Source organism: Acomys russatus, chromosome 22 (assembly GCF_903995435.1).
Source record: "Acomys russatus chromosome 22, mAcoRus1.1, whole genome shotgun sequence".
Lineage (NCBI taxonomy): Eukaryota > Metazoa > Chordata > Mammalia > Rodentia > Muridae > Acomys > Acomys russatus.
This window is the reverse complement of record NC_067158.1, coordinates 4,162,466-4,187,358: the sequence shown is the minus strand read 5'-3', so window position 1 is coordinate 4,187,358 and position 24,893 is coordinate 4,162,466. Positions and strand designations below refer to the sequence as shown.

The 24,893-nt window shown below is 41.4% G+C and overlaps 1 protein-coding gene across 1 annotated transcript in view; it reads right to left on the bottom strand.

Annotated features, from left to right (window-relative positions):
- Positions 1-24,893, bottom strand: part of Vrk2 (VRK serine/threonine kinase 2) — a 102,390-nt gene that overhangs the window by 10,568 nt on the left and 66,929 nt on the right. Inside the window, exons 7-10 of the mRNA XM_051165305.1 lie at positions 20,865-20,997; positions 11,365-11,485; positions 8,421-8,479; positions 4,096-4,262 (exon numbers count right to left, since the gene is read on the bottom strand). Coding sequence (XP_051021262.1) covers positions 4,096-4,262; positions 8,421-8,479; positions 11,365-11,485; positions 20,865-20,997 — 480 coding nt within the window. The remainder of the gene's footprint in view (positions 1-4,095; positions 4,263-8,420; positions 8,480-11,364; positions 11,486-20,864; positions 20,998-24,893) is intronic.

Below are 24,893 nucleotides of genomic sequence, written 5' to 3'. Positions count from 1 at the left end.
CAGTGGGCAGCAAGGGCCTGTGGAGGTCATCCAGGTGAGAAGCCTTGTAGCCCGACCAGCCTGGAGACAGCAGCCACCTCCAAAGCTGCCGGCAGCTCTTGCAAATAAAGGGGTTGTTGTTTGGGAAGGACAAAACAAAACAAATATCAAAACAGAACAACAGCATCTCTGCTATACTAACAAAAATTCATTTCCAGTTTGGCTGCAGAGGACATCCCAGTTTACTGCAAATGGTTCACCACACGGAATCAAACTTCTAGTAGTAAAATACCTCACGTTGTTTTGCAAATTCATGCTGGGAATCCACTGAGGTTCTCTTCATTTATTCACTTTATATCCTGATTGTAGCCCCCTCCATCCCTCCCTCATCTTCCATTACCCCCTCCCCAAGTCCGCAGAAAGGGGGAGTCCTCCTCCCCTACCATCTGACCCCAGTTTACCAAGTCTCACCTAGACTGCCTGCATCCCCTTCCTGGGTAGCCTGACAAGGCCACCCTTCTAGGGGACATGATCAACAAGTGGGCATCCGAATCCATGTCAGAGGTAGTCCCTACCCCCCCATATCATAGGACCCACAAAGAGACGGTGCTGCCGATTGACTACATCAGACCCAGAAAGGTGCGCATGGTAAATACTCACTCCTAAGCAGATACCAGCCACATACTACAGGATAACCACACTACAATATACCAACCTAAAGAAGCTAAATGACAAGGAGGACCCCAGGAGGATGCTTAATTCTCTCACTCAGAAGGGCAAATAGAACAGACACTGGAAGAGGCTGAAGAGAAGGAACAGGACGGGAGCTACCATGGAGGTCCTCTGAAAGACTCCACCCAGTGGGGGATCAAAGCAGATGCTGAGACTCACAGCCAAACTTTGCAGTGGAGAGCAGGGAGTCTTCTTCTTAAAATAATTTTTCTTTTTTTACATATACATTTATATTACACATATATACAATACATTGCCTACAGCAAGTAGAACCATGAAACACTCAGCAATTATATAAATGTTACATTCGTAGTGTTTTGGCAACTTTGAAGAAAACATCTTTCCTATCTTGGTGCATCTAAAATTCTGAATATAAATCAATATCTATCATATCTCATATTTATCAACTTAAAACATCTATATAGACCTAAAACATCTTAACCCTTAAACAACTAGTCTTAATTGTCAAACTAAGCTATCTGATCTTCAACCCCATCAGAGACTTGAGAAGGAATAAAGTTAATTATCTGAGTAGACAGGAAGTTCAGGTTAGCAGCTTCCAAAATGAGAAAGTGACAGTTTGCTGCCTGAATAGTCACCCAAAACTCTCTTTAACGTTGGAACATTATCTTCAGCCTTCTGGCCCAGTATATCTGACAGACATATTTGTGAGACAGGAACTATTGAGGACTTGCTTACACTGTCTTGGCAGAGTTTGGCCGTCGACTCTACCTGCATCCAAGCTTGTCCATTTTTAGGCAGAATTCTGTCTCTAACAGAAATGGGGACATTTTGTCCAGTGGCTGGTTTGCAACATTTGAAGCCATCCCCATAAGGAGGTTCCTTGATGCTCATCATCTTCTTTGAGGTAGGCTGGGTGTTGCCAGAATTTAACCTGCCTTATTGTCATAGAATCTTTAAAATTATAAAAGCATCTTTAAATGCCATATTCTATACGTCTCTGAGGTTTTTGAAGACCTTATCTGTCTGTAGAATCACTAAGGGGGATAGCAGGACCCGAGAGGGACAGGAGCTCCACTGAGACTCTTAATAGTGTGCTGCTTTCTAAGTCAAAAGCATTTATTAAGAATACTAAATTCTAAAAATTTCATTTTAGAATGAAATAATATGCCAAAAATAAAATATATATAATCATCTTCCCTTTAATAAATAGTAGAAAGAATTTATTTGTACATGTATGCTTTTTCAGGTACAATGACTTATTTTTAAATATCTGTCAAAAAAGGGAAGAAGTCATAATAATTCATTCACTACCCTGTCAAGTTGCTGCAGAATCCCACATGCATAGTAACAAGGTGTGCTGAGTGACTGAAAAACAGGCTGGCACTTGAAGGAGAAAATTTGTAGCCATGAGGTTGACAGTCCTTGACTTAAATAATTCTGTTATGAAATCATCTATGCAGACACCACCCTGTGTGCGTCACTCAGCGGAACCGAGGACAGTACAGTTATGTTGGCATATTTTCAACATTTTTAGGTTTGATTTTTATAGCATTAATAGAAACCTATAAACTGTAGAAATTAAAATTAAGATAGAATTTACCCACAGATAGTGAAACTATATTTTTGCTGTATTTAAACATGTATACATACAATGGTAGATGAATAAAGTCATTAATTAATGTTGATATGCTATGAACTGCTTTATCTACATACCAGGCTAACCACAGTGATAACATCTTAAGAGATGCTAAAGTCACCTGTTGTTTTTAAGTAGTGATACTTATAATCAAAGCAGTCTCATCAAAAGGAATAAAATATTTTTAATGAAAGTTCATTGGAAAATGTTCTACATTGTATTATCTTCTGATTAAACATGGTTTTACAACAAATAATCTGATTTAGTGAACAGAACATTGTGGAAGGTAATAATTAGAATTTGATATCAGAAGACATAGTATTTTGTAAATGACTTCTTTTATATTTCATTTATGCTTATGAAACTGAAAACTACAAAAAGAGGTGCTATCTTCTCAAACTAGTGTGGATTACGTGTTGCCCATGACTGTAAAGGGGTACATGTCAAGGAATGGTGCTTTGTTTTGTTAGAAAGTGATAAAACTACAAAAGTCAATAAAACTGTTAAAATAAGTCTCCGTAATTACCAAGATCAAAATCCAGTGGCTTTTCATTAAACATGAACTTTTGTTCTGCCTTCTGCAATATGTAAACAGTGCTGACAATTGGTTTGTGAGGCACTTGCTACAATAAAATGTAATTGTATCACGAGAGAAAGGTGACAATCAGGGGATCATGAAAAAATTACATATTCTCACTGGTAGTTAATTAGCCATGCAAACCCTCCTCAAACAGATACTCTCTTCTATTAGGAATGATTGCTATGCAGGCCTACAGATGTCAATACCACAGCCATTCAAATACGTCTTTGCCTACTAATTGAAGGTTGTAAAGCTCTGGTGCCAAGGTTTTGCTTCCAAAGAGCTAATTTATGACTAGAAGGATATTTTATGTCTTCAGTTGCAGCAGCTACAAAATTCAGCAAATCAGAACCATCTGTGCACGGAGACTTGACTCACCATCCCTCTAGCAGCCACATTAGCCTGCATCCTGCACTCTTGGCTCACGAGCGCTAGTGCTGATCCAAAGTTCATAAGAAAAGTTAAAAGTGAATGGCATTCTAACCCTAAGTTGTACCTCCAGCTTAATGCCTTTACATACGTGTATGTATGTATGTATGTATGTATGTATGTATGTATGTATGTATGTATATGCATGTATTATGGATAGATTCAAGTGAGAAAGGGTTATTTCCTTGTCTGTGTAACAGTGTTGCTAATCATAGACTCAGGTTTCTTCCATCCTCGTCTGAAAAATCCTTTGACTTTTTATTTCTTTGCTTTGGTTAAAGTATTAATTTTTGTAATTTGATATGACGGCATTTATTCAAAGAGGGAACAATAAAGGAGACAGCAAATAGAATAACAACTTTGCTAAGAAAATAATTCTATAAGCCCAAATATCAACAGATGTGTATCAATAGTATCTAAGAATATTATACAGCTCCGTATCGTGGTGAAACTGGGAGGCAAAGCCACAGAGCAGTAGTGTGAGAGAGTCCAGAGAAGTCCATAAGGGCTTTCCCAAGTCAAGGTGGAGTGGCCTTTAGCTCTGCTGTAACCATGCACAAGGCCATCAGTGATTACTTTGCTCTTTATCAACACACAATAGGAACCGATACCATTCCAAGAGACAATATATAAGAGAAATTCCAGGTTTCTTTGTACTGGGTTAACAGAAATAGGAACCAATGTAGCAAGCAAGTCACTTTTGCCCTAGGGAGTCGCCACAGAAGCACTGCCCCTGTGTGCAAGGGCAAGAGTTCAGGCATCATGTTATACTTACCTTTTGACGGGCTGGAGTCCGCACGTGGGCACTCTGTGCTTTAGTGGAAAAATCCAGTGGTCCTAAAGGTACTCCATCGGGATTCAGAATGTTCTTGAGCCTCTGATAGTCTGGCTTTTCTTCATAAGCTAAATTATGAACACACATCAGGAACTGGGCGAGTTCATCTGTGAAGTGTCAAAGTTTCCACATGTCACTCATAAGTGGGAAGAATTATCAAAATTCTAATACTCTCAAAATCTTTCTGGTTACCTCTTTTTCTTTAAAGCACACACACACACACTCTCACACACACACACACATACACACATACTCTCACCTACACACACTCACACAGACACATACACACACACACACATACATACAGATATATACATACCCCTACCTGAGTGAACTAAAAATAAACAAGTCTATAAAAACATTTTTAAAATTTTTTAAATAAAAAAAAACTATTAAAAAATGACTGACATGACGTGCTACCAATGGGATGAAGTGAATCTTCTCAACATACCCTTGCTGACGTTTGCAATGAGCTCATGGCAGGCGAAGCCCCTGCGCAGTGATAGTTACCAACTGTGATTGTGAAGTGCAGTCTCTAAGGACTACGCAACACTACCGCGGAGCCACACAGACTTTTCTTTCGAACTGAACATTTCAATATCCACTTAAAAACAAACGTTACTCATTATAAACCTGACATCAGAGGAAACAAGCATTGCAAGTTTTCCCTACAGCTTTCCTTCTGCCGTGGTATGAGTACACTTAGAAATAAGTGTGGAGTCCATGCTTTAAGTCATGCCTGGCTTTACCGGGGTGGGGGGGGGCTGCCTCTATATGCAAGCACCCCAGGGCATCCCAGAGCATCCCAAGGCATCCCAGGACATCCCTGCTGTTCTTGGTTTTAGGTCAGGAGTATGAGGAGTCCTCTATTTTCTCTCTAAGTAGCAGTGTATCACCAGAGCTATGTAAGAATCCCTCATCCCAGCTCTTATTTATTTTAGTGATGGGCTTTGAAGGAAAGCTCACATATGCTAAGCACTAACATTGCCACTGAACTATCCCTGCTCAGTTGGTTTTAGAAAAGAGCACAATTAATAATAAAAGGCAATGAAGTGTTGCACTAAAATGTCTATTCTCTATACTTTTTCTCAGAAGGACCATGCTAAAATCATATTTTCATTTGTTTATAACAATGTGCATGGATGCTTTTATCCTCCAAAAAAATACTACTGATCCAGATATGAGTGCCCTATCCTTTCTCACTTTCTCTCTCATGGCAGGAAAGCCCAGACAGCTTCCTGAGCTGAGGAGTAACTTCTTAACACTTTCCCTTCCCTCCCTCCATTCAAACAGACATGTAGAGGTACTGAGTCTCTCCTCCTAGAAAAAACAATTGCAAAAGTAATAGTCACAACCTTCCTTTCTGGTAAAGTGTGTGCATGTGAGTAGAGGCACACAGGCATGTGTGAACGGAGGTACCCATGGAGGTCTGATGAGGTCATCAGATCTCCTTGGCCCAGAGTTACAAGTGATTGTGAGCTCCCCAAAGGGTGTCCTGGCAACTAGTTTCTGATCCTCTGAAAGAGCAGTGAACTCTCCTGTTAGCTGAGCCATATCTCCAGCCCACTCAAAATGACCATTCTATAGCACACAATTAGAATCATTATCTAGAAAAAAAGCGCTAACATAGTTAACATGAGAGCTCCTGGCTTTATTGTTGTTGTTGTTTGTTTTGTGTTTTAACCATATGACAATTAGGCAACTTACTTTCCCCTTTTCTTTTCTAACTTATGAGGCATATCAAGCTTTGTTATGTAATAATTAGTTTTCCAGATTCCGAGTAGGCAGCTCCTGCTTTGAAACATAGTTTAACTGGTGTTTTCTCATGTAGTTTAACTGGTGTTTTCTGGTGTCCCTCTGCGGGCATCCAAATCCAGTTCCTAAAGGAATATTCAATAACATTCTCTGCCAGGCTCATAGCCAAACAACAGGCGGAGCTCAGGGAGTTCTGTGGAAGAGTGGGAGGAAGGAGAGAGGGAGCTGGAGGGCTCAAGAAGACCACAAGACCTATAGATCAAGTAACCTGGGCCCATGGGGCTCACAGAGCCTGAGCCACCAACGAAAGAGCGTGCATTGACTGCGCCTAGATCCCATACACACACGTAGCAGATGTGTAGCATGGTAAACATGTGGGTCCCCTAACAATGGGAGTAGGGGCTGCCTCTGGCTCTGCTGCCTGCCTTTGATCCCTTCCCCCTAGCTGGGCTGCTTTGTCAGGCCCCAGTGGGGGAGGACATGCTTAGTCCTTAAGATGACAGGGTGGGTTGGTACCCCTTGGGGGCCTCCCCTTCTCTGAGAAAAAGGAAAGGGGCTAATGGGGGAAGGGGGAGGGACCAAGAGGAGAGGAGGGAGGGGGCAGGGATCAGGCTGTAAAGAGATTAAATTAATAAATAAACAGGAAAAAACAGTCTGTGCCACTTTCTGAGACACATTCTACTGTTTTTTAGTTATGCAATAGCTGGCAAGCTAATCTTAGTATGAGTACATGTTTATTAATCAGAAGATCCCAAATGGAGGACTGAGCTGTGTTTGCTGGGAACAAATGCCTATAAGACAAGGGGGCATTCCCAGCATCCCAACCACTGAGAGCAGCTGTACAAAAGGCCTCCTGGGCATGAGGTTGAGAAAATTAGCACCAGTGAGGCTCAAGAAGGCAAAAAGGGAAAGGATCACTTCCATTATGGATTCATTAGCATGGGCCCGAATCTCAGGGCATTGTGATGAGGCACTGTTATAAACACTGGGCTTAGTCCATGAAGTACACGCTGATGTAAGTTTCCAGAGCTATTGAACAGAATACATGGAGTAGCACAGGATTTCTACACTCCTGAGCTATCTGCTTTTCAGGACAGTGACACATTGAGCATCGTCCCTGACTACCAGTTCAAGACAGAAAGACTTCTGGAAGCACCACATTGAGTTAGACACGTGATTGCTGTACTTAAAAAAAAAAAAAAGGACAGGAGTAAGTGATCTGTTAATCAGATTGTTTTCGAGATTGGGCCAGGTCTATGCTCTCCTGAGACAATGTTGCCATTAAGCTTTTTGTGCTCTAAGAACAGAGGTCTGTTTTATAATTAGTACCATAGGCTAAGTTCATGGGTGGGAAAATAAGGAATCCATCACTAGATTTTTCAGGTGACTAAAATTTCAGCACATATCTGTGTAATGACAGAAGTATCAGGGGACATTCACTGGCTCACAAGCATCCACCTGTGGTGGCAGTCAGGCCTTCTTTTCTAGACCTTAGCTGAAAGGGCAAGAAGTTAAAGTAGGCACATAATTTAAAAAGGAAATGACGTCTCAGATCCATCATGTTTTCTGCCTCACTGAGAAAAGACACTATCCAATGGTAATGTCAGTTTTATCAAGTTTTTTAATGTGGTTACAGAATAAAACAAACAAACAACAACAACAAAACTTGTGATGTTTAGCTAATCTCCCTCTTTTGTCCCTTCCGTTAGAAGAAAAGTATCACAAAAATGGTAAGACTGAAGCCTGGCCCAAGGACACTCAGTCGGACTTGGGAAGAGGAGGCGAGAACGGGCCTGGGTTGTTCCTGCTGGGTTTCCATTGTGGAAGACAACGTTGGTTCATGGCTGACGATGAGCTGTGGAGGTAGGCTGAGACAGCATCTCTACTGCTGTGTTCACACCCATGCTAGTGGTCATGCACTTCCAGACGTCAGCTAGCGGCTAACCCTGAGATGGCCTTAAGTAAGCTGCCCTGCTAAAAGAAAAGTCTGATGGCAGAGTTGCTATAGGACAAGCCAGCTTCATGTTCAAGTCACTACTGAAGGAGTCCTCTACGCACTTGAAGGAGAAAATTGTCTCTAAAATGCACCTCTACATGCCCAGATCAGGTCAATGTCTAATCTAAAACGTTTTGCTGACCAATCAGTATATAAAGTGACCCAGGTGTAAGCAGCATTCAGGCATGTAATGATTAAGTTCTTTAAATATACTGACTATAGTATTTTTATAAATTGACTTCATCTCCATTCAAAAAGTCTTAATTCTAAAACACCAATTGTTATTGAATACAAACCTAAAACTCTAAAGAAAACCAGAAAACCCAGAAAGACTATAGAGTTCCACTGCTTTGGCTCTCACACCAAATACGACTAAACATCTTCTCTAGTGACTATCTGTGACCCCTGAAGCTTTCCACCTAGGGGAATGGAAGTGGTGAGGGTACCATCTACAGAGTGATGACTATAATGACCTGTAGACAGAGATGCACGGAGGTTTTATCATCCAACTTACAGCAACTGCTTCCAGAAGGAGCCCACGAAAGCACCGACTCCGGGAGCTCGTCCAGCAGACTAAACAAAACAGCAACGGCACATGGTGAGCGTCTTCAACCTAGGCTCACTGTTTCAGTTAGAACATAGGACTCTGATGCTGTGTCAATAAGACAACACAATTGTGCAAAAAACCCCCTCCCTTTTTTTTTTTTTTTTTGCCCAATTGTAGTGGATAGGAGGATTAACAAAGGAGGCAGGGGCATCCTTAGTTCTTACTGGCCAGTTTTACAGTTGTAACCACCTAGAAGCTAAGCCATGTAAAAACACGGATGATTAAATTCAAACTGTCCATAACTGAGGACTGCAGAGGTAGGGATGCTTGCTATTATGTTTCCTTAAAAACAAGAATAAAAAATACATTTAAAATTGTGCTTTATACCTGGAGAGGTGTGGGGGTCTCTGCGGATGTCATGACAGGCAGCAAAATGATCCACAAAGAGAAGAATGAAAACTTGGTTCAGACTGACTTTTGAACCTGATCAAAACATCAGGAGTCTGATGCCAGGTAGTTTATTGTCAGTATATTTAAGCACAGTAGAAAGTGGAGAAAAATTTTCTAGGCAACAATCATGTCAATTCTAGGTGCACGGGAAAGCTTAGGGTGTGACTACACAGAAACTCTTTGCAAAGTACATGTGGGTTCTATAGCTAAAAGGTCTAGAATCTAGTGTAGTCTCTGACTAAGATAGCATAGAGGTCAGTAGAACATAAAATAATGTGACATCCCCCTCCTAAGGATGGGTCCTACCAATGTGGCACTAAAGCTAAAGATGGGGGGGGGGGAGAGTGTGGGATAAACATTCTAGGGCATGTGGGGGAGGTCTGCCTCCACAGACAGCAAAAGGTCACCAGGTCATTTACAATATCCATTCCCACCTTTCCAGGCGGGAAAACAGGCATTTTATCTCCTCCATTAAGGAGAGGCTCCTGTGTGTTTAACATTCCTGGTGTCCCTAGTGATCTGTGGGCAGCATGGCCTTTGTTCCGTGTGACGTCATTTCTCCCTCATGTATTTATCACTGGAGAGGGATGATGTTTTTAGTTGTCTAAGTGCATTTGTTCTCCCCTGACAAAAGTTTCTACTATCCAGTGATTAAATAAGTTAGCAAGAAATATCAATACAACACACCAAACAAAACAACAAACACCTGGTAAGTGTTTTCCAGTATTTGGTGCTAAATAAATAATGACTTTCTTAAGTTGGTGCAGCAAAAATATATAAAGTCGCAACTAAAACTTAGATAAAGTGAATGATTTACAAAGAAACCCAAGCAGAAAAGCAGCAGTACGTGCAATGATCTCAAGTGACCCCTGACAGCAAAAACATAGGGACACGGTGCTGTGGCCAAACATGTCTGCCTCCCGCGTTACACCTTCACAGGCACATAAAGAGCCACTTATTATATAAGAAATGCAAAAACTTTTAAATTTTGATAGATAATAAATTAGCCCTACTAGTATTTGGATTTATATTATTAATAAAATAAAAATGAAGGTATTAACACATGTAGAGGTTCTGTTTCACTTATCAGAGCCCTATTTTACAAAGGATCTTTTTACTAGACATGACTACATGTGTGGACATACTTACTAGTCATCAAAATGAAGCCATCTATATAACATGTTGATACAAGACTAAAACCAACCATTTATAAGTCTTATTTAAAGAAAGCCTACCAATGGTTGTTAGAATAAAAATGCTGGCCTTGAAGTAGAACACACTAGTTATGTTAGTTAAGCAGTTCTGTGTGCCAGAACTGCTTATGAGGAGTGTTGACGCCTGCGGGTTGATTTGGCTGCAGTGTCCAGCATGCCAGTTACACAAGGTCTGAAATGGGCAGACTGATTAGAGTCCCAAATCTGACTTGCACAACCGCGTCAGGGACTAGGGGAGTCCAAGTGCAGCTACTGTACATGTCGGTTGGCAAAGATCTGTCATTTCCAACCATTAGCCTAAAGTTTCTATCTTGAGCACGGATCCTACAGGGAATCCAAGTGTGCTAGTGCACACCACTAACCACAGCCCTTGGAAGATCCAAGGCAGGAAGATCAAGAGTTGGAGACCATCATGTGCTGTAGAGTGAGACCCAGTCCGAAAACGTTTGAATTGGAAGATTGATTTATGTGGCTGAGCTGCCCTCTGTGTCCATTTTCATTGTTTGTTTTCCTGAAATCCCACTGCCTTGCTACAGGAGTTGTCTCTCCAGAGATAACTATGTCAGCCTACCTTAGAACGTGAGGAAAATCTGGATCCTCTGTGCCTTGGACCCAGTTGATCAGTGAGTGAGAGACTTGTAAAACATAAACACTCTGTTGTAAAACTGACCTCCTTATGCCAACAGAATCAAGGTAATAAACTTTGAATCTAGCCTATATCAGAAAGGTTTATGTGGCTGCAAGCGTATTTTATACAAATGGCTCATCTAAGTTTTCTTTGTTTCTACTCAAGAAACAAAACATGGGCTTTTGGAGACAGGAATATGAAATATGCTATTCTCACCTGAGAAATACAAGCTCTCCTCTCCCACCTCACCCCACTACTCTGCACAGTTCCTATCAGTCATACAAAGGACAGACTACCTCTGCACCCAGGTCCCACACTCATTTGAAAACAGTCCGTCATGTAGACACTACCACCCTGATTCTAAATGCTGAAAAAGAAGCATGTCTGGAAACTGATAGAAATGTCTAGAAATTTACCGGTACTTGATAATTTTACAGTGCTATCTTAATGTATTATATGTCTGTTGATGGTTTTACTTTTAAGCAGTCTTTTTCAGACTAATGATATTGTTTGTGTGGTCATGTGGCTGAGGGACAATTTTTTTTTCTGTCATTTCTACTTCCTTCCATAGTTTCTTAGTCCTGCCCCATGAAGGGATAGTGTGTTTGAGGATCCCTACTTGGTTTTAGCAGTCTGCACGGCCACAGGGTCCTCCAGGTTTGCTCCCCAAGGCAGCTTCCCACACAGCCAGCGCAGCATGCAGTATCCAAGGATCTCAACATCGCTTCTTCTGGAAGGGGCTGCAGAAAGGGGAGGATGAGAGAGTTCGTGAGAAATAGAGAAATCTTTGAGTGAGCTCCCATTGACGAAATATGAAAAAGCCAAATGGGCAAAGTGTCGTGTTTATTCAGCTGGAGTCACGTTAACCGCCTGGGCCTTTGGCCTCGGTCCACAGACAGGCAGTGACTTGCTGCTGGAGTCAGGGTCAGTCTCCTCACCTCCTCCAACTTCATCTTTCCTTAGTCTAGCCTGTCACATGAACTTGATCCCATGGCCTCTGACATGATCCAGACAACCCATAACCCGGCACCAACACTTTCTCAAAGAGCCAAGCAGTAAAACAAAGAAATAAATGTCTGCAGCTAAATTGCTAACACATGTTCCAGGAAGTCCATGGGGTCTGCCTCGGTCATGCAGAGACCCTCTGAGTGCAGACTAAACACGGCTGGCCTTTCCTATTCCGTCACATTCGAAGTCAGAAGAATATGACAAAACTGCCATCTAGTGTGCAGTCTCTAAAACCATGCCCACGAAGCCCTTCAGCTGCATGGGAGTACAGCAAATGTGGGCACACAGCTCCAAAGTGCTGCACATACCGATTCCAGATATAAGAAGGGCCCCACCATGTCCCACGAAAGCCTTCACTTACCAGGAAACTGGGACAGAGGGGAAGGCATCCTATTGGGACTCTAAATGAGAGACGCATGGGAGAACAGCAAAATAAAAGGATCCAGAGGGTCCTAGAAATCTACAAGTAGAACAATGTGATAGGCAGATTTGGGCCCAGGGGTCCCGCTCAAACTAAGGCACCAGCCAAGGACAATACAGGAGGTAAACTTTAAACCCCTTCCCAGATCTAGCCAATGGTCAGAATATTCTCCACAGTTGAGTGGAGAGTGTGATACGACTTTCTCACGTACTCTGGTGCCTCACATTTGACTATGTCCCCTGGAGGGGGAGACCTGGTGGCACTCAGAGGAAGGACAGCAGGTAGCCAAGAAGAGACTTGATACCCTATGAGAATATATAGGGGGACGTAATTCCCCTCAGGAACAGTCATAGGGGAGGTGAATAATGGGAAAATGGGGGGGGGGGAGGAATGGGAGGATACAAGGGATGGGATAAACATTGAGATGTAACAAGAATAAATCAATAAAAAAAAAAAAAAAAAAAAGAAGGGCCCCCCCCAAAAAAAAAAAAAAAACAAAAAAAAAAACCACTGGTCTTTAATCTGAATCGAAAGCCAAAGGTGAGGCAAGCATGGAGGGCGCGTGGACCAGAGGATATGATGGTGAAGGAAGGTCTGTAGCCAAAGAGACTTAATGGAAGATGGCTTTTCTTAAAGCATATTAAAAGAGCATGCTCCGATCCCACTAAAATAGCATGTATAGCAGACTCTTAAGTACTGTGGACTAACTTCATCTCAATTTGACATCTTTTTATCAAACACATTATAACAAAAGACAACGAGACCTAAGAATTCTTAAATGCAACTTACACTTGCAAATAAGTCATTGAACCAATGGCTAACACACTTAGTGAGTGCCCATAAAATAAAGTCATTTTATAAGCTTGGAAAAGCTGTTATAAAAGCAATAAGCTGGTATTTATATTGATCCTACTACCTGAATGTTCATCTGTGCAGGGATATATAATACCCTGAGCAATGTGTGACTGTTAAAGCTGTTGTAAACAGGTATCCTATTTCATTGTCCTCAGTTAAATAATCTTGGAAAAAGTCACTGAGAGAACAATGGTGCCACCACTGTCGCTCCCCTGGCTCTGGGCTCTTCTAAAAGCGGACTGCATGCTTGCTCCTCCTGTACTTGGTCCTGATGGCTGCTTGAGTACTGGGTTATTAAAGGCCCTTTAATCCAGTAGAAGGCCAGGCCCTCGGGTGCTGTTTGTTTTCTGCAGAGGCCTCGACAATTTCCTAATGCAGGATTTGGCTCTGGTGTTAAAATAAAAACACAGGCTCTACCGTGCTGCTCCGCAATGACTTCCTCGGTGATAAATCTCCTGTTAATAATGGAATGGCTCCATTTTTACAGAGGTGTGTACAAGTCTCTTCTCCATTGCAGGAATTCCTGATCAGCATCAACTAAAAAGTTCACACCCTTTATTGTTCAAAAAATGATACTCTGATGGTTGTGTGGGGGATACTGGCTACACACAAGAGGAGGGGGGAAAACAATATGAATTAATATGGAACGAACCTTCCCAGAGACCCCAGCCACCTCCAGCTGAGGGACAAGTCTATTAGATTTCTGAAACCAATATTTCATAAAGTGGTCTTCATGCAAAATAGGCCTTTGAGAGTAGAGGTCACTTCACTGCTATAGCTCAGTCTTATCTAATTAAACATATTATCAAATTTTCAATCATTCACTATAGACGTATCATTAATCAGTATGGTTAGGCAAACATTTTACCACTGCTCTCAGTCCTGCAAAAACATTTGTAACGCTAAAAAGAATGGTCATATTTTCCTGGCTCAAGAAGCATGACAGAAGCATTAAAAATGTTTTTAAGTATGTCTCTCTGACTGAAATTTGATCCCAGAGAGACAAAAAGGCCTGACTTGTTTTTAGGGAAATTAAACAAGTTCATGTCCACTCTCCAGCTACCGGACAAAGAGGAGAATCAGTGCAATACTTGTTCATTCAAAAGCAACAGTGGGGTAGACAGCACTAGAAATCTCTAGGACTAAAGGGTGGCTCGATGGGAGAGCGCATGCCTTCTACGTGCAAGAATCTTAGTTTCCTTTCCAGCATAGATTAATAATTTGAAAACTTTTAGGAATGGAAGAGATGACTCAGTGGTTAAGAGCACTTGTTACTCTAGCAGAGGACCCAGAAAGCCAGCATCTGTTTGGTGGTTTTCAAACATCCATGACTCCAGTTCCAGAGAATCTAACACCATCTTCTGTTATCTGCAGGCATCAGGCACGCACATAGTAAACACTAATACACATGAAATGAAAATGAATAAGCGTCTGAAACTCTTTCTAATCCTAAAACTGCTTGTTTCTTCATAAACTTTCCAAATTCATTTGAAAATGTGAACTAACCAGGAAACGGAAAGAGTTCGGAGCAGGAATCCATAAAGCGAGGGTGGACGCCAGCCCCGGCTCTGCAGCTCAGTGACGCAGACAGTTGACTGTACTCACTGGATAGACAGCATGTTATGGGCTGTCCTCCCATGAAGACATGTTTGAGTATATCATTGTACTACATAAGGGTTCCAGCTGCATTTGATAACCAACACTATCATTATTTGTAGGTCCTCATAGAGCTGCCCAACGACTCAAATGATTACTTTCTGCTCGGCAATTTTGTTATCAAGAATTTTCCTCTAAACTTCCTTAAATTAGTTTTCAAATCCTATTTAGCATCTAATTCTATTATGCTTACTAGCATGTATGAAGGCACATTTCTCTTTTCACTGAGAGGATATTGTTTGCAATTGTCCAACATTTCAAAACGACAAGGTATTGCCAAGTCTAACAGCCATAAAAAAATAGGCACAGGTGGAGACTCAACTTCTATTTCAGGAAAAAAAAACAAAAAAACAATTGGTGTAATGTATGGAGAAGAGCCACTGCACCACTCACTGTAGTGCTGCAGTGTGGCTTCTTAATCATTTCAACAATATCAGCATGACTAATTATATTGGCAATAAGAAAACGGAAGCAAAAGAGGTAAGATAACTGTTCGTGTGGGAGAGCAAAACCCAACAGAGCAACACTGAAGCTACATGGCTGAGAATGGAGAAGGCACACCTCAGTCCAGTGACTGCCTCCATCAGCTGTTTAAAACCAGCCAACCGACATTATCTCACCATTTTTTTTTTTTTTTTTTTTTTTTTTTAGTTATGGAAGGAGCTATAGGACACAGGCATTTTGACCTAGAGTACAAAAAGACACAAAGTTATTTGCCTGTGCAATAAATAAATAAAAAGTAGCAGATTCCCATCATCACTGAATTACTCACAAAATTCTTGCAACCATCCTTTCCAGAAAGCTCGCTCCATCCATATTACTCCATTATGACAACAGGGCCTCTATTAAAAATATGTATCTATTAAGTAGTAACGGTCCATCTAAGCTGGCAAAACATCAACAGAAAAGTCACACTAGAGATCTAGTCTGCACTCTAAACTAGGGTAATTAACTGGACCAATTCACCAGAGGTAAAGCAAGGATGGGAGAGTGTGTTAACGCCAGACACACCTGGGCAGTGTAGGTGTGCTTTTTGTTAGCTTCGTTTCTTATGGATCATGCAGGATGAAGAAGACCAGGGATTTGGTAGAAAATAAAGCAAACATGAAAACATTTGCTTCCAGTAGACAAAATGTGCCTAACATATTACTATATTGCTGAAATTATGACAAAGTAGAAATGTCTGAACAAGAGGATAACCTGAAAGGGGGCAGGGACTAATGACAGGGGGCGGGGGAGATTACACTTTATTTTTAGGTCTCTAACTAGTGACTGTGTTACTATTTTGTCAACTCGCATATACCAAGAGCAATAAAATATTATGCTGACTCCTGTTAGGATTGGAGTATGACATGTCTGCCATAGACTTCTGGGGCATCTGGACACAATAGCAGTGGAGGTGGGGGCGAGGATGGGTTGTGTGCCTGAGGGCTTTACTCCTTGGATGAATTAGTAATATAATGCCAATACCAGAAGTGGGTAAGGAGTAGAGAGCAGGGAAGTAGTCACTGAGGCATGCATGTGCCTGAGGGCCTTGATGTTTGCTCTTCCCCCCTTCAGATCCCTCTTTTCTCCTCATTGGTTATCATGCTGAGTGGCTGGGACTCTACTGCCACAATGTGGGGCTTCGGAATACATCCCTCATCAATGAAGCAGAAGACCACGGATGTGAACTAACACAAGTCTGTATTTTTCAGGTACTTTGTCACAGCGAAGCAAAGTCTGACCAATGTGTCACCACTTGTTATACCTCCCAAGGGGGCAGTAGGAGAGTAGAAGGCAAAGTATTACATTTCAAAGGAACGAGAAACGTCATCTGAATTTTGCTTTTTCTCTTTAGTACCTTTTAAATCCTGAGCTCTGGTTGTGTGTGTGTGTGTGTGTGTGTCTGAGAGAGGGAGAGAGAGAGAGAGAGAAGGAAGGAGGGAGAAGGGTAGATCAATTAGGAAAAGTTATTCAGTTATTCAATAAAGCAAGGAGACTTTACTTTTCAGCACTAACCAAACAGTTCAGTTAAAAGTCAAGGAATATTATGGCTCAATGAGACATGTATAAATATGAAAGGGGTGTGGGGTGCGTGGATGAGACGGTTCAGTGAACAATGCTGGTTGCTGCTAAGTTTGAGGATCCGAATTTGATCCCCGGTACCACATGGTAGAAGGGAAGAATCCAATCCCGGAAGCTGTGCACACCTGCGCCACAGCACCTAAGCCACCAAAAATAAATGTATTAAAATAACCCAATGTAAAACAAAAGGGCATATGTCACACGGAAGCAATGCCTTTGTGGACTTTCCACGTTAGCCAAAGGCTATATACACAGCAGTCTAATTCACCTAAAAAGATGCTTTTAACAGAAGAGCTTTCTGATTTCTTGGGAATCATGGGGCATCCAAATATTTCATGAGAGTGCTTGATATCCTGGAATAGAACGGCGAGTTTGCTCTTTTGACTTAGTTGTGTCCCACACGCCATGTCACCAGTTTGGTAGCATGGAACCCCGTTCCCTGTTCCCTTCATGTCTATCTGGTAGGTGGGAATCCTAAAACAAATGAAACCACACAAGAAGCAGCATAATTCCATGTGGTGCAACAAACGGCAAAAATAATTTTCAAGTATGCGATATATTTTTCCTTGACACTGGATATATTATATAAACAGATAGACATTTAAAATGCAATTTAGATATCATATTTTATGCTCATCAATGATGTCAAATTAAAACAGGTATTATACACTCAATGCCCAGGTCTGAAGTGTTTCAGAATGCTCAATCTGTTAAATGCAGTCTGTCTCTAGAGAAATTAGGTATTGACTGCATGCCTCAGTAAGTAGAAAAATCTACAAAAATCCATATTACACATTGATCCAAATATTGCTTCTTAACATTACTAAGAATGCAACAAATTTTAAAACAGTGTATTTGACACACATATAATTCTCTTTAATTATCTTGCAACAAGAACAAAGTATGTCAGTGTTCATACATGCTAGTTTTTATGGAGCAAAAAATTAGTAATGAAGAGCTAAGCCTAATGTCCTTGCTGTAGTTTTATACTGAATGAAGCAAGCCAGCCACAGAAACTAGCCTTTGGTCACACAGAGTCTGGAAGAGCAACTGCTTAAAAGCCACTCCATTCACAGCCCACCCAGGAAGCACCATCTCTCCATCCGTCCTTCTGTCCTTCCATCTCATCTTGGGTACAGCCCTCTGTACAGCCTTTGGGTTTTAATGAGCTACTTAGTAGCAAAACTGGTCTTTCCTTTCCTTTGCTTTCCCCTACACTCCCTGTACATGAAGATGAATAAGAAAACATGTGGGTAAGAGGACGAAATGGAACCTTAGACAGGTTACTTTAAAGCTCACTAAGTCTTCAGTGGCTAGATAACAGCCAGGATGCGCGAGGTCAGCCGCAGTCTGCTCAGGACCAGCATACGCCTTGCCTGACTACACACAGGCACACTTGCTGTGTGGGAAATGCTTCCACAACCACCGGTTCTGGTTCAGTGTTCACTCTTCTGGATTCGTGTTGCTTCCTTGTGCATTGCTTCCTCCCCTGGACTGGTACAGGGAAAGTTTTTTCTGATATTAAACCGCATGGTGACTGTACTAATAGTTAACATATGGATATCTATACATCTGATTTTCTCCATTTACATATAGGATCTGAGCCATTTTATCCTGGCTTCTAAATATGATTAGTTCATTTCTAACAAAATTCTAGGCTTAAATGCTTTATTTTACAAAATCCAAGGGAAAATATTAGGAACAAACTGTTAAAACATGTGAGAATATCAAATCTTCTACTTTTATACCAGAACAAATCCACCACATGTATTTAGCAAATATATGTATATGTGTCCACATATATCTACTTACATATGGAGGATAAACTTATATGTATTTATATAGATGATAATATGCAAAATGCATGAAAGACGTCTACTATGTTATAGGAAAGCTAAGCCATCTCTGAGAAAATGAGTATTCACTCAAGCCAATGTCAAAATCGTTCCCCTGGCTCTTCCCTAATATTTCTTTCAGGACGCAGAGCCACCTCTACAATCACACTGGACCTAGTCTTCTCTCCAACACGCCGACTGGTGACGCCTACTCAGTGTATCAATCAGTGCCTGCCGTGAGAGGGAGGAGGAAAAAGTTTGAGCACAAAACAGACATCGTATTGAATATGTTGTGAAGACAACACAAAGAGTACTGTGCAAAATTAACAAAGAAGACGTTCTGAAACACTGCTGTCGAGGCCTGGTCAGAAAAAAAAAAAGCCCAACCATGAGCACTTGTGGCTGCTCTGCTTCTCCTACAGTGCGAGTGTGCCTTCGACTGAACCAGCATTAGAATATCGGTAACAAGGCTTAAGAATCTGTGTGGTGAATTTCCAGACACAACACGAAACAAGGAGAACTTCTGTATCTCTGAAAATTCTATTCTGTATCACAAAGTAAGTCTGGCAAAAGTTCTTTGACTCACTGAGAATGAGAGACATTAAAGTCAGAATGTGCCGCTGTCCGGGCTGGGGACATGACTTAGTGGTTAAGAGCACTTGTCGCTCTTGCAGAGGACATGGGTTTAGTTCCCAGGACCCTCATGGTGGTCCACAGCTTTCCAGAACTCCAGGTCCAGGGGCTCCAATGCCCTTTGCTGATTTGGTGGGCACTGCGCATGTATGTGGTGCACATAGTTGCATGCAGGCCAAATACTCAGAGACATAAAATAAATACATTTAAATGAATTACTGTAAAAAGCATCCCTGCCTAGCATCACTTCATTTTCATATTTCCTAATTTAATCAAAGCCATGTTACATCTTACTTTAAGTGTTAATTAAGTCATTAACAATGTAAATGATGAAAAATTACACAACACTGATTTTTTACTTTTCTAAGAAACCAGACTTGACAATGATATGCTATCATTTTTCTTACTGTGGCCCAGAGTATAAAAGCTACCTTTCATTTTAGAAGCTGTCCCCTAACAGTCTTCCTAAGAAGGTGGCACATAATCCACACACTGGCTCCACCTTCTTGACGGCCTTCCTTAAGACTGTGGGTTTTGTTTTAATTGCTCTGGAAATGATCCACACCCTCTGCATTACATGGCCAGTGGTCCCGTTAATAGGAAAGGCGATAATATACAGTTGTTTGCACCAACTGAAACTCGTTAGAAAGTATTAGTTTAGGGTAACAGTTCAACAACCATCACCAGTGCAAATGTCTAATTGACGTGCAGTGAAGATGAGAGCTCTTTAAAAATTATCTGTTTGCTTTACCATATCTGATGATACTTTCGTAAACAAAGTTTGCAAAGAATATAATTTTGAAAGCCAAAGTTTTTTAATAATCGCCATTTTTTTTCAGTAGCATAACATTAGAATTGACTTTTTGTCTTGCTGACAGAGCAACTAAGAAAGTACAGTTGCACTGGGCATATTGATTGTGAGCAAAGCAGCCATCAGTGGGACTCAGCACCATATATTTCCAATATTGACCTCCTCCTTCCTTCTCCATGGCTTTCTGGGTCGGCTATTGGATTTGGACTGCAGAGTAATAAACAGCTAAGGTTTAATTAATGGTAAATGAATACAAGACATAGGTTATGACTTTAACTAATTAGGGAATTGTTGAATTAAGTCTGCCTTGGAATGCAAGGCAGTCCAATCAATATCCAATAAAAGGGCTATGTATGTAATTTACCTGCAAATGTGTTTCCAATACCATCAAAGTGAGTTTAAATAAGTGAGATCTATGAAAGGCGACTGGGAGAGATTTCCCAAGTTAACACTTTGGGGGTTCGGAAAATACTGCTGTTTTGGAGAAAGTATCTCTTTCAAGGCTCTGAGAGGGATGCCATGCAAACAGAATAACACATGATAGCCACTGACTCTGACAGGCCCTCAGCGCCGGCCAGCAGCCTCACATACAGACCTGTGACTTCTCAGCCTAACGAATGTCACACTCTGCAGTCTCTATCTAGTCACGTGGTTGCTGCTTCCTGTCAGATATTCCCCAAGATAAGAGCACTTCGCTACTTTCCACAAAACTCTTACCAGAGCGCTCACCCCTCAATATGACCATGCAACACGCATATCCTGTGGTAGCTTTGGTGCTTTCAACAAAATCATCGTCCTGAAGTAAAAATGCAAACTGGAAAAGAGAGACCTACGTGCTCCTCTGTGGGCATCCAAACTTGTAAACTCTATTGTCCCGTTATGGCCCTTCCTGGGATTTTCCTGATACCGTTTGTGGATCCCATTGGGACAATATCTGTAGGAAAGTCCATAGTCTGCAAGGTAAACCTGGGAGAGATGGAGAGGCCAATGAGTAATGTTTTGTCCTCTGAAAATATGACCTTTACAATTAAGTCTTAAGAAACTTGTAAGTTGTGAACCAGTGGAATGAATGGCTCAGTGGGTAAAGGTACTTGCCACCAAGCCTAAAGATACCCATCTGTAACCCACATAGTGGAAGGAAAGAACACATTGCCACAAGTTGTCCTTTGTCCTCCTGACCTCCACACATGCACAAGTACAAGCAAACACACACACACACACACATACACACACACCACAAAATAATAAATGAATTAAAAGCTCTGAAAAAGAACTTGAAAGTTAAGAGAAACCTCAGCCCTCTGATCATTGTTTCATTAAAGCCAAATGTGAACAATTTATGTACTAGGTACTAGGATAACTAACTTGCTAACCTGAGCCCTTGCTTCATCGAAGGCTCACACTGAACCTCGCTCCTAGGTGCCTTCTCTTCCGACTGCTTTCACATAGGTTCTGAGGCTCTGCCTTTTAAGGAATCCTTTCCTTAAACTTGAAACTGTGTTTAAGTACAGAAGCAGAGCAGATGTGGGCAGAGCAAGTGCTCCTGAAGGCTGATCACTGAGGCTCCACCAGGAGTAGGCTTAACACCTGTGAGCAGCCTGTCAGAGCCAACAACTCAAACTGAAAATGCCCAAACCGTTAGGTTGCTCTGGACTTCCAGAGCAATCCAGCCCAGCACCACCATTACCCTTGGAAGCCTCTCAGATTGAGCAGGTTCTCCAAACAAACAGAGTGTAAGTAATTCTCACAAGTCTTCCTGTAATTGCTTTGGAGGCGGGAGTAGTTTTAAGGACATAGTAGACCCCAGATGGAGAACTGTTTGACCACATGTTTCTATGTGGTGGAGATGGAGAATTATTTCATAGGTTTCAAACACATTTTATCATATTCACCATGTCTCACAAAAGAAAGCAGTTTCAACTTAAGAATGTATTGATTTTATATATATATATATATATATATATATATATATATATATATATGGATTTGGGCAGTGTTTCAAAATGTAGCTTCATGACAGTAGAGTATTATAAATGGGATTTTGAAATGTAAAACCTATTGAAAGATAATTTAGTATTTAGATATTAGTTTCTTAAATGTTCCATTTTAGGATATCTCACATAGAAGATATTTGGAATTTCTAAATATAAGACACATACAGTTTCTTTAGTTGTTAGATAACATAAATTGCTGAATGATCTGAAATACATATTTCATAGTTTTTTTCTCTCTCCCACAGCTGAGTAACTGATCCCTAGGCCCTGAGGGGCTAGGTGTTTCACATCACACAAGCAATGAGCTCTTGCTTCCATTTTGTCTCATGCACACTTGCCTTTGTTTATTTCAAGAACTAAATAAATTTCATTTGCAAAGTAGATTCCTGAAGGAGGCAACACTGAAGATTGAGCAAACAGCCTTATTTTAATACCCAGGACTACTTGCTACTTTTATAAAATATAGAGAAGCTACTCACATACTTTCAACACTAGCTTGAGTAGGACCTAAGACCTAAAGAGTAGACGCCATGCACTAGGCCACACTCCATCACTGACTCAAGACAACAAGAAGTCCTGCAGGTCGGTCATGGTGCCCACTCTAGTCATATGGACCTTGAAACCAAATGAGTCACAGAAAGAGAGCCAGTATCCTAGAGCAGTTCCTAGCTAGCATGAATGACCACCTTGAACATCAAGCTAAGTTAATAAAGGACACTTCGTTTGAGACTAGTGTAAAAGGGAAGGTTCAAACAGAAGGCTGGGAAGAGAGAGGCCACAGTATGGGCCACAGGTCAAAATGCTTATGTCCCTTCTGTTTGCTAAGAATCACTTAGACACCTGCACAGAGACTGTCAAACTACACAAGGATGTAACTTCGGGCTCTCTAGAAAAGACTGGCCAAACTGCCCCAGAACTAGAGAGACAGGAGAAAGGCTGAGTCTCAAAGAGGAAAGAGGAGGATCACAGTTTCACTTTCTTATGTGAGTCAGGAAGAAATCTCTGAGCTCTGGGCCACAAGAAGCTGCTCAGAATAGGAAGGGTGCAGGGTTCACACTTACTATACAGGCAGAAGCTAACAGTTCAGTAGAGAAGATACATTAACCGGATTTTAGGCGATAAATATTTCAGACCTCAGTGATTTAAATCATGCATGGTCACAGCCTCAAGCAGCACAGCAACCAGAAATGCTCCTTGAGTGTTAACAGTCATGAGACGGAACCAAATTATAAGAGGGCGCTGAACATAAACTAGAACTTCAGGAAAATGTGCAAGTCTCCATCTCGAGCTGTATCTTCATATACACTAACCTTGTAAATTCACCCCAGTTTGGAATTGAACCAATTAGTTTAGCTTGCCATTCAAATTTTACATATTTTTTTAGTACTGAACAGGAACAATTCTCTAAAACTCTTAGGAGAATCCCACCGTTAGCAATACTACAGAGACCTATATGGCTAGCTCTTTTGGTAAGTAAAGATTAATATAAGAAGAAATAAGGTTAATAACTCTAATTTGTGCTTGGTCTCCATTATAGGACCAGACATGACTTAGGCCTTGAAAAGGCATCAGTTTCAGAAAAAAAAAAAAAAAAAAAACATAAAAATCCCCACCCGAAGGGCAGCCCAGTGATAACCAGAAGATCTTGGAGAAATCTGATCTCAAGACTGGTCATCTGTGCTTGACATCCTTATGTGGCTTAGGTATCCCATTTTGTGATTAAAGGCTCTTGACATAAGAACTTGGTCTGCTGGACAGGGCCAATCAAAAACCAACCGATGTAACTGCCTTGCTGCCTACCAATCAGGTTTTAGATTACCCAATTCATGCTGGACTTCCCTTCCTTATGCATAACAGGCCTGTGAGCCGACATCCAGGGTCGCCATTTTGCATGCAGCCCCTGTCCCTGCATGCAGGAGTCTTGCTTTCCTGAAATAAAAACACTCTTGCTGATTGCATATGTGAGTAGTGGCCTCTGAGTGGTGATTTCAGACTTAACATTGTTAACTGATAAATTTGACTCAACTTATGGAAAGCTGAGCACACTAAGTAGACAGTCTATAGTTCTGCTAGAATGATTCAAAAGGAAGTGTATGTGTTGGGGGGGTGGGGTGGGAGTGGGGATGGCGGTATGGGAAATGCTATAAACAAGGAAAGGCAGGGTCTAAGAAGCGCTATTTCTTCAAGTTCTACTTTAGACAGTCACTCAGCAAAGTCTGTTCATAAGTTCACAAGTTATTATTCCCTTACTTCAGACAAGCACACCCAGCCAGGCAGCAAGTTGTCTCTTATGCAAGAGACAACTGAGCACCCCAAGTAGCCAATAACTTGTCCAAGAAACTGGAGCAGTGAAGGGAAGAGGAATGATTGAAAGTCAGGCCAGTGTGACTCGGGTACCCCTCCCATGGGATGGAGAACTGGGGGCTCGTCAATCTCTGAAGTTAGATTGATGTGAAAGTAATACTAACTAGAACTCAGCACCCACCAGGAGGCCACAGTCTAGGCCTTCTTTCTGTACATTTCATGAAAATTATAAAAGAAAGGGAGGAAGGAAAGCAAAGAGGGAAGGGGGGTACAATGGACCCCCAAGTCGCCCACAAACTTACAGAAGCCTGAATTAGTTAGTGTCTAGCTCTTTATAGAAAGTTTGCCAACCTCCGATACAGGGTGAAATTTGGCTTAGTTAATTTTTTTAATCATACGAGAGAGAGAGAAACAACAGGTGGTTATTTGTTTTCACTTTAAGCAAGCAAACAGATGTCCCCTGGTTTTAGATAGCCAGTCCTACGAATCTCAAGGTTCACATCAGAGCTGAGAAGGGGGCGTTTCCTTATAATAAGATGAGCCATACCTGAACAGCTAGCTTCT